This window comes from Pseudochaenichthys georgianus, chromosome 18 (assembly GCF_902827115.2).
Source record: "Pseudochaenichthys georgianus chromosome 18, fPseGeo1.2, whole genome shotgun sequence".
In the NCBI taxonomy this organism is placed as follows: domain Eukaryota; kingdom Metazoa; phylum Chordata; class Actinopteri; order Perciformes; family Channichthyidae; genus Pseudochaenichthys; species Pseudochaenichthys georgianus.
Window position 1 is genome coordinate 6,475,712 of NC_047520.1, and position 13,978 is coordinate 6,489,689.

Below are 13,978 nucleotides of genomic sequence, written 5' to 3' on the forward strand. Positions count from 1 at the left end.
ATACCTTCTTTTTTTTTACTGCATATTGCTCACACAGTAAAGAAACAGCCATATCCAAGCAACACACTATATCCGCTTGCCAGTCGGATCATCACTATAATTAATATTCTAATAGCTGCTCAAATTAGACGCCATACTTCATTACATAAATTCTTCCCGCTTTTTTTTTTATGCGGGTGAGCAGGAATACTCTGTTCCTGGGGATTAGCTGTAGAGGCAGGAGAACACGACGCGCTGTTATCTGGCTGACATCACATGGCCAGTGCTGGAGTGTGGGTGGACAGTTGCGCTCACAAAACGTGTCCTCAGGCTAGCATTATAGGATGTAAAGACTAAACAGCCTGACATTTTCTAGATGTCTTCACTACGGTTCCTTTTTCTCTTTCTCCCCGCACGAGGTTTTAATGCAATTACAGAGACTTGTCTCTCCGAACCCACTGAATGGAAAAACTGTATTTTAACACGACAAAACTTGAGTAGAAGTTATTTAACTGCCCAGCTGCTCCGAGTATGAATATGCCAATAAATGGATGACCAGATGCGGCTGTGGTTGCTGAGTTTGCTGTTTGACCAAAATGCGACCGCGGAAAACACCCGCTGCCTCGCCATCTCTGGACGAAGGCGCACTGCAGCACGACAGTTGGCTGTTGCCACACCAACGCCATGACATCATCTATCAACATTCAGGATTATTACGTTTTTTTTTTGTTCACCATACAGCTTTTCATTATCCCCGTGTTGATTGACTTTAGGAAAGAGTGTCTGAACAAGTAGGTCTCCAAAACTTCTAGAGGTGATTCATTCCCCACACACTGTTTACTTCCTCAATCGTACTATTATGAAATGTCTGTGCTTCACTGAAAGGGAGTCTACTGCCAAGGAGGTTACTCAACGAGGGACGGCTTTAGAGGTGCCAAAGTCTTGTATCACCTCTCTGGTAACAGTTAAGACATGTCTAGGATTATACTTCCCACGTGTAATTTAGACCACACCAGGGCGCGTTTGCTTCGTGTCCTGGGCTTGTCTAGTCTTGGAGAGGATTGCAGGGAAAGTGAATGAAGTTGGTATATTTCTGACTTTGTGTTGGTGCAAGGCACGAGAGAACCAGGCCAAAGCCTTGTCTACTTCGCACCGTGGAATACATAAACATGAATTGTTGGGGTGGCCAAGTTACTCTCCCTGTGATTTTGTGAAGGATTTGGTTTGGCGCTCTACCCCTTTGGCAGCCGAAACACAAACTTTCCCTCGTGAACTTTTTCCATAACCTCTTCATCTTTTGGTCAACTGGAAATATGATATGTCTGTTTACATATCTTGGGTTTTGCATGACCTCACTTCTTTAGGTTGAGTAAAATACTACACATTGTTCATGTTTTGACCTTCGGCTGGATATTTCTTAAGGCTGTTGAATCAAAAGGTTGCCTTGAAATGCAAATCAGAACTTAAGCAAAAGGCAACAGAATAATTGCAGATATATACGTAAATCAGAAAGATCCCAAGTTACACTTTTCACATTTGTGGCCATTGTTATGATTTGTCCCCATGCCAAATACCCATGGAGACATATGCCATCCTATAGCCCTGAGCATAGAGGGATGAATAAAAGCCCAAATCGCCTTCTTTTCTTTCCCAGTCTCCCTCAACCATCTCAGGTTCCCTGCATGACCAAACAGATTAACAGCGGGGGTGTAAGGTCAGTAGGATTTACAAAGGAAGTAAAAAATGATGCCAGTTTCTTGTTATTGGCAACATAAAGCCTTGTGAGTTTCCTGTAGGCAGAAATTCAATCATATCGCGGCCTTATCATCGCACAGCAAATGTACCCAGGCCCCAAGACTTTTGAAAACACTGTACACAGAGCTGTAAGATGTTTTGCGTGCAAAACTCACTGGGCTAATTACAAGTGTCTGGTTTCAGGTTGGAAAGTCCATTCTGGTGTTTTTTATGGAAAAGAAAGAGAGCGCTAAAAGGGTGTGGTGGTATCTTATGTGGTTTACCCACCTCAAGCCCTCCAGGCTGAGCGCGGCCCTTTCACCGTGATAATAAATTAAGATGGGAGGGTTTGTGGTCGCTGGAAGTTTCCCTCTCTGAAGTAATTCTATTTCAGTTTAGCCTTATAAATCTTCTGTTTGTTACTCATTTTATATACAGCTTTTCCTCCAAACTAGCATTTTTACTTCGACACAACAAAGGGAGTTATGCTCAGAATTCACATTGTCGTTGTCGTTGGAAAAGACTCATTCTGATATTTGTTAAAGTGTCAGCGTTCCTGACGCTGCGAGAAGTAGGGCAGCAGAGAGGAAAAAGGTAAACAATTCCATCCATAGGAATGCTAGCACTCCCTGTCAGCTTTTTATCAGCAACAAGTGGAGGACACACACACACACACACACACACACACACACACACACACACACACACACACACACACACACACACACACACACACACACACACACACACACACACACACACACACACACACACACACACACACACACACACACACACACACACACACACACACACACACACACACACACACACACACACACACACTGGTAGCACTGCACAATTCATAGTAATGCCACGTTAATCCAGACTGGAGCGGAGCCGTTCCCATCTGCTGTTGCTGACGGGTTAGAGTTGTGGAGCAGGCGGTAGATTACAGCCGATAAAGGGGATTAAGAGATGAAACCCATTGTGCCGGTGGCCTCTGTTTGCATGTGAATCACTCAGGTCTTTAAAGACATGGAGAACCACCCATTTGTTAGCTGAGTGATTGATTGATTGATTGATATACTTTATTAATCCCCGTGGGGAAATTGTTTCTCTGCATTTGACCCATCCTAGTGTTAGGAGCAGTGGGCAGCCATTTTGAACAGCGCCCGGGGAGCAGTGTAGGGAACGGTGCCTTGCTCAGGGACACCTCGGTAGCACTTGGTCTTGGTCTTGCCGGGACTTGAACTGGTGACCTTCCAGTTGCCAAGCCAAGTCCCTATAGACTTCGCCACCACCACTTAAAAGACCCCCCGGCTAAAGTCTGGACTCATGGCTCAGTTTCAAAGTCAAGGACCAGACATTTATCCACGAGGAATCATTTTACCGTGTGATTTAAAGATTGTAGTTTAATTGTTGGAATGGAAACCCCCCTTTTATTGGTTTAGTGTATAGATCAAACATGGTTTAATCACAAATGCTGGCATCGGTTCGCATAATAATATGACACGCCTTTCCATCTGATTTGCTCAATATGGAACATTTCAAAGGTTCAAATGTCAACTCTTTCTTATAAACAGTTGAATAGTCAGTGGTAAATGCTAGTTGTGTCAGATATCTGTATCGTTATGTTTTTTAAATAAGAAAAAACATACAGTTTTGGGTCAAATTGGAACCAGTAAATCCCTTGGCCAAAGCATTGGTTGATTAAATTACGCTTTTAAAGCTGCACTTGGTTTAAGCTATTCAAATTAATATTAATTATTTTTGCCATAATACCATTATACTTTGTATGAAAATGAAACCCCAAATGTCCAGATCACATGCCTCCTACTGTCATGTTTTTCTTTGGTAAAAATAAAAAATGGTGTGAAACTAAATCGAATCATTAATAAAGTGGAATTGGCATGTCTAAGACTTTTATGACAAACATTCGGAAAACAGTTCTCAATTAAGTAAGTTGCCTTTTTTAAATATGCTATAAAAATAGGTTGTGTTTCCTGAAGGAATTAAATATTTCCCCAGCTGTGATCTATGGACACATAGGAAATCTAATTGTGTTCATGTTGTTTCCTGCCCTCCCTAGCATCAAATAAGCATGTTGATTGATGTTATATTTGCTGTGACAAACAAGATTTCCCACACTGGATTCTCCCGTAACCGCTGAAAACTCAAACATGGCTATCTGTCTACACCATCTCCACTTAGAAATTGTCAAAGGAGTTTCATAATTCCCCAAATAAGTCTCTCCCCCACACTCCTTGCTTGGTTGGGAAAGAAATGTCTCTTCCATCTTATCAGTCACCGCACCCTCGCTCTTTTCTGCCTCAAAAGGAAGTCGCCTCCATGCGAAACTCTTTCTTGATGTTATTGTCAGGGAATAGTTTGTCGTCTGCCACAGATATCAGTCCGAGGTTTTCCCCCCTCTCTCAGCCGAAGATTGCCTGGTGGAGAACTTGACATACAATCAGTTATATCTTGTGACAAGAAGTGTTCATTGTCGCTGTCTAAGTTTTCCAAATAGATTAAATCAAGTGGAGACTCACGTAAAACCCATTTACTTTGTGGCAGCAGGCTCTTCAGTTAGCAACACAGAAGAAAAAAATAGAAAAGAACTTCAGCCTGGAGGCGTTTTTAGTTTGAAGAGTTCCAACTTGCTTTGCTTGTGTTTGGTGCTTTTTAAATATGCTCACCTGGCTGCAGTAAACTCTCAGGGAGGTCAAAGGGCTTGAGTAGTCTATTCTGTGTCCTGTCATTGGTGACCACAATGATGGATGATTCATCTTTGCATCAGAAATAGCTTCATTTACTGGATTACCTTATCTGCATGATGAAGCATACCATCGAGCTTTTCTGTGCAGCAATTCAAGCGTGATGTATACATGACTCAATCATCTGAATTGTCCAGTGTTTTAAATGAATGTATCATTTTGTACGAACAGGAAATTATTCCTCCACCAATGCGCTGATGGAGATTAATTGCTTTGGGGAGTTGCTGTCAATTCAAATTTCGAAAGAGAAAACGAGATGTTCCTTCAGCAATGTGATCTTTATTAAGGTTATTGTAGCTGATTCAACGCTGTTTGCAAACAGTTCACATGTTTCCAGCTGTGAGTAGCTTCTGAATTTCTAACCCTAGCTCTACAACAGCACAATTATGGCACATTTCCACTACACGGCCTCGCTCGGTATGGCTAGGCCTTGTTAGGACTGGCTCACTTAATGCTGCGTTTCCATTACAGTTTAGTAGCTGGGGCAGTAACTATAGTAACGCAGTGAGTGTAGGCGGAGCCGTGACGTCATCTTCAATGAGAACCACAGAAAAACAACATCAGCCGTTAGCTCTTAGTACTCAGAGCTCACAGCTCCTCATATCTGTTCAGAAACGAGACAAAGGTGAAACAAGTACAAACCACAGACTGCCTGTGTCATGGCGAATGCAGTCGCTGCTTTATTTATGTCTGTATAGGCCGTTGTTGTGAGTGTGGGCGGTCGGAGCATATGCTGCGTGATAGGGCTGCACGATATTGAAAAAAACTGACATTGCAATATTTTTTTCCCCTGCGATATATATTGCGTTTTTTTTAACTATATTTAACCGGATGAAGGATTTTAGCATGCGCATATCGGGGTTATCGCCATGACACGATATATCGTTCAGCCCTACTGCGTTAGCTTAGCCGATCTCCATTTAGAAAACACGCATTTTAAAAGATTTTTCGTCTGTCTGCTGTCTGTCAAAGCATTAATCCATGGTTTTTACTAACCGGTATCAGTATGTTGTTACTTCGGCATCATTTTGAAACGTGTATTACAATTAAATCACGGTCAAATATGTTCTTCTTGTTGTAGTTGTAGCCCCCTTGCCAGCGATTCTCCCTCTAGTTTAGCATACTCAGCCCGACTCAGCCTGGTTGTTGGCCCGGAAAGAACCTCGATTTTATGGGGCCAGAAAACTGTGAAACAGTACCCGCTAGCCGGTACTACGTTAAGTGGAAATGCAACCAAAAACGGGCCCCGGAAATGTGCCATTAGACCTAATTTGAAGTAGTATACATGCAGAGCTTCTTTCTCTTTCTTTAGTTCTCAGTATACATCAGACTAAGTTGTTATAGGATCATTTAAGGGCATGTTCAGTTTGTCTTTAGCTCAGCTCCTTCTTTGACTTAATTACAACTGACTAACAGTAGATTTGCGAAGGTTGTTTACTTAATTGACTTTATGATAACTAAAATCACACTCACAGGCAGCATAGGCTGAATCTTCACACATCTTTTGTTTGAGGAGAGGCTTTCCATATATGTGTCGTTATTTATGCATTTGTATATAATACAGTGGTATTAGATATATTGCTACAACCTAATGGAGTCATTTTCTATCACTCCATTTAGTGCTTTCACATAAATGGAAATAATTCCCTCCTGAGGGGGTTAAAAAGTTGTCGGTTATAGCTTAAGTTACGGTTAAAATCCCCACACGACACATTCAGTAATTGCAATCATTGGAAGGCTTGTTGCAAAGAAAAGAATACCAAACCCCTATTTGGGAAGGGCCATTATGGCAGCAAAAGCAGCACCCCCATGAACTGCCAATGGGCCCGCTTCACCACTTGGTTTAATTCGCCCCAAAAAACCACCCGCAATCGCCCAAGCCTAGTCATTGCACCGTTCGAGTAATTAACACAGCCCATACACATCTGATAAACACGCAATTTACAAAGCGATAGACCATGGGAAAATCCAATTAAACCGGATAAATGTACCATGAAACCAACTGTTAATAAACACTACACCGCATCCATTATTTACGGCAAAACGAAGTCCAAAGAATGCTAGCTCTTGTGCCACGGGGAAACCTCAGAATGAACCACCAATGCTTGAAGAATAACAGTCGGTCCAAAAACTGATTGTAGAGATTTGCGAGAAATGTGCAAGCACAGCGCGGCATCGGACCCTGATGCCAGAATCATTTCTGCCGGTACATGAGCTAAATTGCTTTGCAGACAACACAAATTGACTTGATTCAAGTTGGGGGAGTGAGTAGCAGCGGATAATGGAACTCAGAGTTCAACTCGTGGGCTACCAAACTTTTATTTTGATTGAAGAAAATTCATCTGGTTTCCATTTGATCAGACTGGCTATTTCTCCTCTCTTTCAAGCAAAGGGAGAGTGCCCCAACTGGAAACAAAAGAAGGGGGGAAGGCCAGTGTGGTTTTGACATGGCCAGTGTGTGTGTCTTGTGAAGGGAATCAAAAGAGGGGGGGATTAATTCATCTGATTCCTTCATGCCAATGTGGCAGAGGCTGTATGTATTGTCAGGCACATTGCCATGACAACAGCCACGGCGTAAGGAAATCTTTCTTTCCTCCATCTCAGCCCCCTCCTTCTCCTCTTTCTGTCTAGTACCTTGTCAAATCTCTTCCTCTTTCTCTCTCCCTCCTCCCTCTCTTCCCCTCTCTTCGACTTGTTCAGACATGGTTTGCAGAGTTTTGGGTGGAGAATGTTCAGGTATGCGTTCACACACACATAATCTGTCGGTGTGCTTCTGGTGTAGCAGACTAGGGAACAATGAGTCTCAAAAAGAGACTTTCCTTCAAGAGGAATTGGAACTTCAACACTGTAAGTAAACTGTGGTTTGCCGAGGTGCCTCTTCTGTATTAAGCGGGGAGACTCCTTTGGTTCCCTCAGCTGCTTTTCTCATTAATCTCCCTCTTTGTCGCTCGTTTTCTCTCCCACTCTGAACAGCTGTTTGAAGCGGCAGGGACTCGTGGTTGTTTGTTTGCGGGGTGCTAGAATCAGCCTTGACTTCTGCAAAAGTTACGTTTCTGATTATCCGACTGTTGTGTGAACAGGGTTCATCTCAAAAAAGTTTTTAATGGAAGCAACAAGCCTAAACAAGCCCAACAGATGACAGAAATCAGGTTTAAAGGTTCGGGTTTACAGTCTGTGAGAGATGTTAATGGGGGACATTAACATTTGTATGAACGTGGCTTACCCTTCAACTGATTTCACACCGGTGAAAGTTTGTTTTCTTGCGGTGGCTCACTTCCGATCATCATGAATATGTCTTGGTGGGATCATCTACGTTCCTTCAGCATGTGGTGTCTCGGGATGCCAGACTGTGCGGCGTGGGGGCTGTACCACAGGAAAGCTAGCAGAGCGTTTTCCAACCCGAGAACCAAATCCTGCTCGTTTGGAGCCAAGGTACTCACTGTGACTTTGTCCGTTTGGTTGATAACAACCCAACGTGGGCAGCTTTCAGAAGGATTCCAGCTGGGGAATGGGATCTTTGCAATTCAGCTTTGAGAGAAAGGGATCAAAGAGGGTCTGCAGTACAGCCAAGCCACCCATGGTGGAGCAGATCCTCAGAAGAGGTGTCAACAGAGGAAGGGGTTGTGTGGACAAGAGGTGACGGTGGGCCTGGGTCATCACTGTAGGCAACTTGTGGGCAAGGAAGTAATAACGAGTGGTGTGTGTGGTCTAACCCCTGCTGGCTCATCATACACACACCAGGTCAACTATTACAAACGAGACGTGTCATTATTATGTTATTCTATCTGATCAGTTCATGTAAATATTGACCAAGAACAACTTTAGTATTGTATTATTCAAGTAACTTCTAAGCAAAACATTTGTCATTTCCAGCTTATCAAATGTGAATATTTGCTACTTTTCTCTCTTTAAAAAAACAACCACTAGATGTCGTTAAATTAACATAACCGGTTACACTACTCTCAATTTCAACAATGAAAATAGTCTGAAGTTTACACCATTTTAAAAATGCTAATAGGATTCAACTAAATCTGATAAATGTATTTAGCTATCGGTCAGTGTAGTTTTTAGATTTAGCTTACGCAACCTATAACATATTTGTCATCAACATATATTTCCTCTGACATCAGCATGAGATGTATCGTCATCTGTGTGTCAGGAAGGCATTCATTGAGATGTAGTGGAACTCTCCCACTTGTTTCCTAACCGGGATTAAGAGGAGCTTCTGCTAACAGGAAGCGGATGTCTATTATATTTGTCATATCAGAAGTAACATCTCTCCATTTGGGACATTGACCAGTTTTCATTTCCAAAGTTTCAGCTGGGAGCTTTTGTTTAAAACCGAAGTCTACGTCACATTGTGTGATGTCGGTCTCCCTCTATATATTTAAGGGTTGAGGTTTAGCCGTTTTTAGACCAAAAGCAGCAGACAGATGGAGTGGGTGTTCTCTTTCCTCTTTCCTTTCTGCTTCAGCTTCATGTTGGTCCTCATCCATGATTACTGTCCACATGCTAGCCACCACTGAAGAGGTGGCTTTTGGGTGTTGACTACATGGGGTTGGACTAGTTGTAAAGAGTTTGCGACAGACAATTAGTGGTTACGTGGTCATTGTCTGATGGAGCTTTTTACATGTGGTCACTCCCAAAATGGAACCCAGCGTCACGTCAGGGCACAGGACCGCGGTCAAGTTAACTGGCTTCAGAAGGCATCGACAACAACTATAAAGAATGGGCTGGTCCACAATATGTCTGAGCTTATTCTGTGGCTGTTTGATCAAGCTGTACTCATTCAACTCGCGGCACCTTTGGAAATGATACTTTGAATTAAATCAGACAGGAAAATGAAATGTATTGTCCTACAAATAAATGCCACAAATGTTTTTCACGTCATTTTAAGAAAATGTTTTGCCCCTGATAGAATGATAACGTTAATGCAAAATAATACAAGCACCCTTTCTAAGGACAATTCACTTTAACTGAATAAAATAATATTTTCAAACATTCATATTAGAAAATTAGTTTGTTTTTATACCCTGAATGAATATACAAAACCAATTAAAACCACACAGCCAAAAGCAAAAAATAAAAAGGACTCCTAACTCGGTTACCAAATCTTGTAAAAGTTGTAAATCTACCATGTTGTAAGCTAAAAGGTGGATCATATTCAGATGTAAATAATCAAGCATGTAAACACAACATACAGTATTAAGATTGTGTAAAAACAACCCGAGGTAAGTTCAATTGTTTCGATAAGTTGCTAACGTAATGCATCGTGACAGGCCCGCTCAGCAGGGTGCAAAAGTTTTGTTTCATTGTTCTCTGATTTTGCAGCTTTACAGTCCAGTATTATGCAATTCCACTGAAGTACAAACTGTGTTTACTGCTCACACAGCCTTGTTTAGACGTATTATCCGCCTTGGATATTCACACTTTGAAGTGGCAGCTTCAGAAAGCACTCTTCTGGAAATAGTCTCCCTATTCAGATGAATCCTCCAACGCACCGATTTATCAAGTGTTCTTGGACCGAACCCTAAGATGCGCCTCTCATATCCTCCCCTGCATTTAAAAATATTTGTGACAACGTCTCCACAGTCAAGGCTATAACTCTCTCTTTATTAGCATTTACCAAAAATGATGCTAACACATTTTCCGAGAAGCCCACTGCTGAGGCATGGGTTTCAAATTGAAGTATTGCCATGTAAATATTTGTTGATCCTTCAAAAGCACTGACATGGAGGGGGGTTTATTCAGCTTCATGCCTTTGTTATAATTACACCCAATAATGGGAAGTTGCCACTGTGAAATGTCCAAGTCCACGGGGGAGGCTTGTGCTTCTTTTCAGGGACACATCGCCTAAATTAGCAAGTGAAAAGAGGAGCATTACAGCCACTGATGGCCTCTCAAGTGGCTCTGCCTTGATGGGCTCTGACCTTTGTGACTGCAGTTAGCAGGAATGCACACATTCGTGTGTGTGTGTGTGTGTGTGTGTGTGTGTGTGTGTGTGTGTGTGTGTGTGTGTGTGTGTGTGTGTGTGTGTGTGTGTGTGTGTGTGTGTGTGTGTGTGTGTGTGTGTGTGTGTGTGTGTGTGTGTGTGTGTGTGTGTGTGTGTGTGTGTGTGTGTGTGTGTGTGTGTGTGTGTGTGTGTGTGTGTGTGTGTGTGTGTGTGTGTGTGTGTGTGTGTGTGTGTGTGTGTGTGTGTGTGTGTGTGGTCCTGGTGTGGAGGTGTGAACAGCTGTGTGTGGTAGAGAAGCCTGGGGTCCACCCTCTTACACATTATTGGGCCTGTGTAAGGACCCAAGTTTCAACACTTTCCCAGTAGCACACACACACACACACTCTCACACACACACCACGAAGACACACACCTCAGAAGGACTGTTGGGATGCCTGCAGAGACGCTGCTATCTTCAGTCTATGGTCTCAGCGAGGGAGGTCATGAGGGCAGCCTTTCACTCATGTCTCTCTTTGTTCTCTTTCAGTCTGCTGCTTCCTCAGATGGTGGTGAGTACAATTCCCTTATTACTACTTTTAAACACTCATCAAATCAAAAGTTATGTCAGATATGTAAGTGAAACTCACAAGAGAACCAAGATTTCAAGCTCTTAATCACCCCAACACGTAGGAACTTTCTGATCTTCGTCCAGCCTTTTTGATTCCCTATTTTCTGCTTCTACCCTCAGCTTTGTCGTCGCTTAATAAAATGTTCTATTAAAAAGACGTGGTGATGTGCTCACTGCCGGGAGCATGCCTCATTAACAAAGGATGTTTGCTGAGCGTGTTTCGGGGTTAGCGCCGGAGCTAGATGTCTGGTCCTCCCTTTCATAGCAGTCTTTAATAACATTTGCTAACAGGCTGAGCGAGGCCACGTTGAGGAGGGCAGCCCGTTCCTTTCACTGGGGATGGATGGCTGTTTGCAAAGCCTTCTCATTAACTGAGCGGCACACAGTGTGGTAAACACGGCTGCCAAAGCCTCAGACCTAATACAGTAAACCGAGACCAAACAAATGGCCTGTCAGCACATTTTAGGATGGGGATTGCAGAGACGGGGGGGGGGGGGACACACACACACACACATTCAGGCCTCAGTCTCTCAGATTCTCACACTTTATGTAAAGCGTGTGCAATTTTAATAACACGTCAACTCATTATTTCCTGAAGAGTATTAAGCCATTGGTATCATTGTTTAATCATTATGCAAAGTAATCATGGGTATGTACCAGATATAGGATGATGATTACATTTGACTAAGTGCAGCTGATACAGATGCCACCTTACTAATAAGCTGAATTACTGAAACCACCTATTTGTAAATCAGTGGTGGAATGTAATACAATACAGTACTGTACTCAAGCACTTTTCTTTTACTTTAAACTTTTACTCCAATACATTTTGGAAGCCAATATTGTACTTTTTTACAAATATATGTATTTGTATAGGTTAGGATATTCAGCAGCAGTATACAAAGCAGTTAAAATTAGCTCCACCAATAATCATAATCCATTAATTAATATGGTAGTGAAAATGGGCCATTACGTGCTTTTACGTTTTGTATATTTTGATGATGATACTTTTGTACTTCACTACAATAAGACTTGAAATGCAGGAAGTTTATCTACAATCGAGTAATTAACATTTTGGTATTACTCGATTATTATTTGGTACTTCTTTCACCACTGTTGAAAACCCATCCTACATCCTGTGTGGAAGGAAGATGACGACCGGACCTTATTTGACCCCACTAGCCTTTCTGTTCTCCACATCAGAGATACAGTGCTAACACCAGTTAGCACTGCCCATGCTAACCAGCTAACTCTGAGTAGAATAACAACAGCTAGCATCTGTAAGAAATCACACGGTGTGGTTTGTTTTTACTGTGCCTGCCCACAGCCCTAAAGTGGCCATCTGCCGTCATGATAGCAGGTACTGTGAGGGTCAAAGCCCCCACTTTAGATGACCAGCAGCCCCGCACTCTCCCTCATTGTCTTCCTTTTAATCATCCATGTGTCCTCTCTTTCTTCGTCTTTTATTCCGCTCCCGGTCCTCTCTGCCCTTTCTTTTACCAACTGAGTGACATCTGCTCCTTCTCCACTGCAATCAGATCCCACTTCCCACATAACATATTTTGACATTCACTTAGTGTGTTCACATTCGCCAGTGAGAGGAGTAGCAAAGGTTACAGTCAAAGACCCATTAGCTTTCCCTTGACATTTACCGTATTGTCTCATCCCTTTCCACATTGTAATTGTGTTTGCCGCAGATGTAGGGCACCTCTTGACTCCCCATTATGACTAGATCCTTTTGTTAAAGATCTTCCCTCTTAACTCAACGGGATATATATACCTGGCTGCTAAATCCTAAGAACTGTTACAGGATGTGTATTTTGAAAATGATGTAACTTTTATTTTTTAATTACATTTATATATTTTTTATAATATCATAACTTAGTACTTTTTAATGCATGTACCATATGTAACATTAAGCTGTCTGTGGCTATTTTGTCTGCTGTAACTACGTACATTTAAGGTATTCTGATAACACTTTTATTACATATTTGTCTTCCTCTTTTCTTGTTGAAAAGACTAGTAAGAGTTGTACGTATAATAGTTGCCTGTAGTGAAACTAACCCACTTCTAATAATGTTCCATTGCAACAAAATGGCTGCTTTCAAGTCAGACATGCCTAATTTTGTTAAGAGTCTTTTCAAGAAATGTACCAATCCCAAAAGTCTTTGTTGGTTTCTTAGAAAGTGTTTATACAAGTCTTCACAATAGCTCTGTTCTCCTCAACAGATAACATTAATTCAATCTGCCTCCTCGGGAATATAAAAAATCCCAAAAGACACGGCAAGTCGATTTATAAAGCGCTTTTTAAGAACAAGGGCACAAAAAAAAACATTAAAACAATTATGACATAGTGCACCAGAAACACATGATATAACTACATATAAAGTAATAATAAAAAAAACAGCTGAAATACAAGACAGGGAGGAAAGTTTCATTATTATTTGGGACAAAAAACACACCAATGCCAAAATCGTCAGGATATTTAGAAGGTTTAAAAACTCTCTTACTTTCCCTTTGGCTTGAATCACTCTTTATCTCCTCTAACCTTTACACTGTGCTCCCCCTCCTCCACAGACTACAGTGGAGTCCAGTTGCAGGGATGCTGCAGCCAGAGCAGCCTGAACAGTAATGGCAGTCTTCCAGGAGCGGGCAGCCTGCGAGGGGTCCCGGAGCAGAGAGTGGCCAGCTGGGCCGCCTGCTTCGAACGCCTCCTCCAGGACCCAGTGGGGGTGCGCTACTTCTCGGTAAGATAAGAACGTTTCATAGGTGATTGGATTCAGGGTTGTGAAAATATCTGTTGGCATGAAGTTTCATGTTTCACTTTTATTGCAATCTCAATGCGAGGTACGGCATTTGTATTGCAGTCCTGTTGTGCAAAATGACTGGAAAACGGGCATATTGGTAATACCAATTTCTCAGAGAACC

The 13,978-nt window shown here is 42.2% G+C and overlaps 1 protein-coding gene across 6 annotated transcripts in view; it reads left to right on the top strand.

Moving 5' to 3' along the window:
* Positions 1–13,978, top strand: part of rgs12a (regulator of G protein signaling 12a) — a 40,564-nt gene that overhangs the window by 10,935 nt on the left and 15,651 nt on the right. For 5 of the 6 annotated variants that reach the window (XM_034105738.2, XM_034105737.2, XM_034105741.2 and 2 more), the window contains 2 exons: positions 10,970–10,991; positions 13,628–13,797. In XM_034105738.2, the coding sequence (XP_033961629.1) occupies positions 10,970–10,991; positions 13,628–13,797 (192 nt within the window). Of the gene's footprint in view, positions 1–7,177; positions 7,338–10,969; positions 10,992–13,627; positions 13,798–13,978 lie in introns of those variants that run through there. The other variant, XM_034105742.2, reaches the window with a different exon arrangement.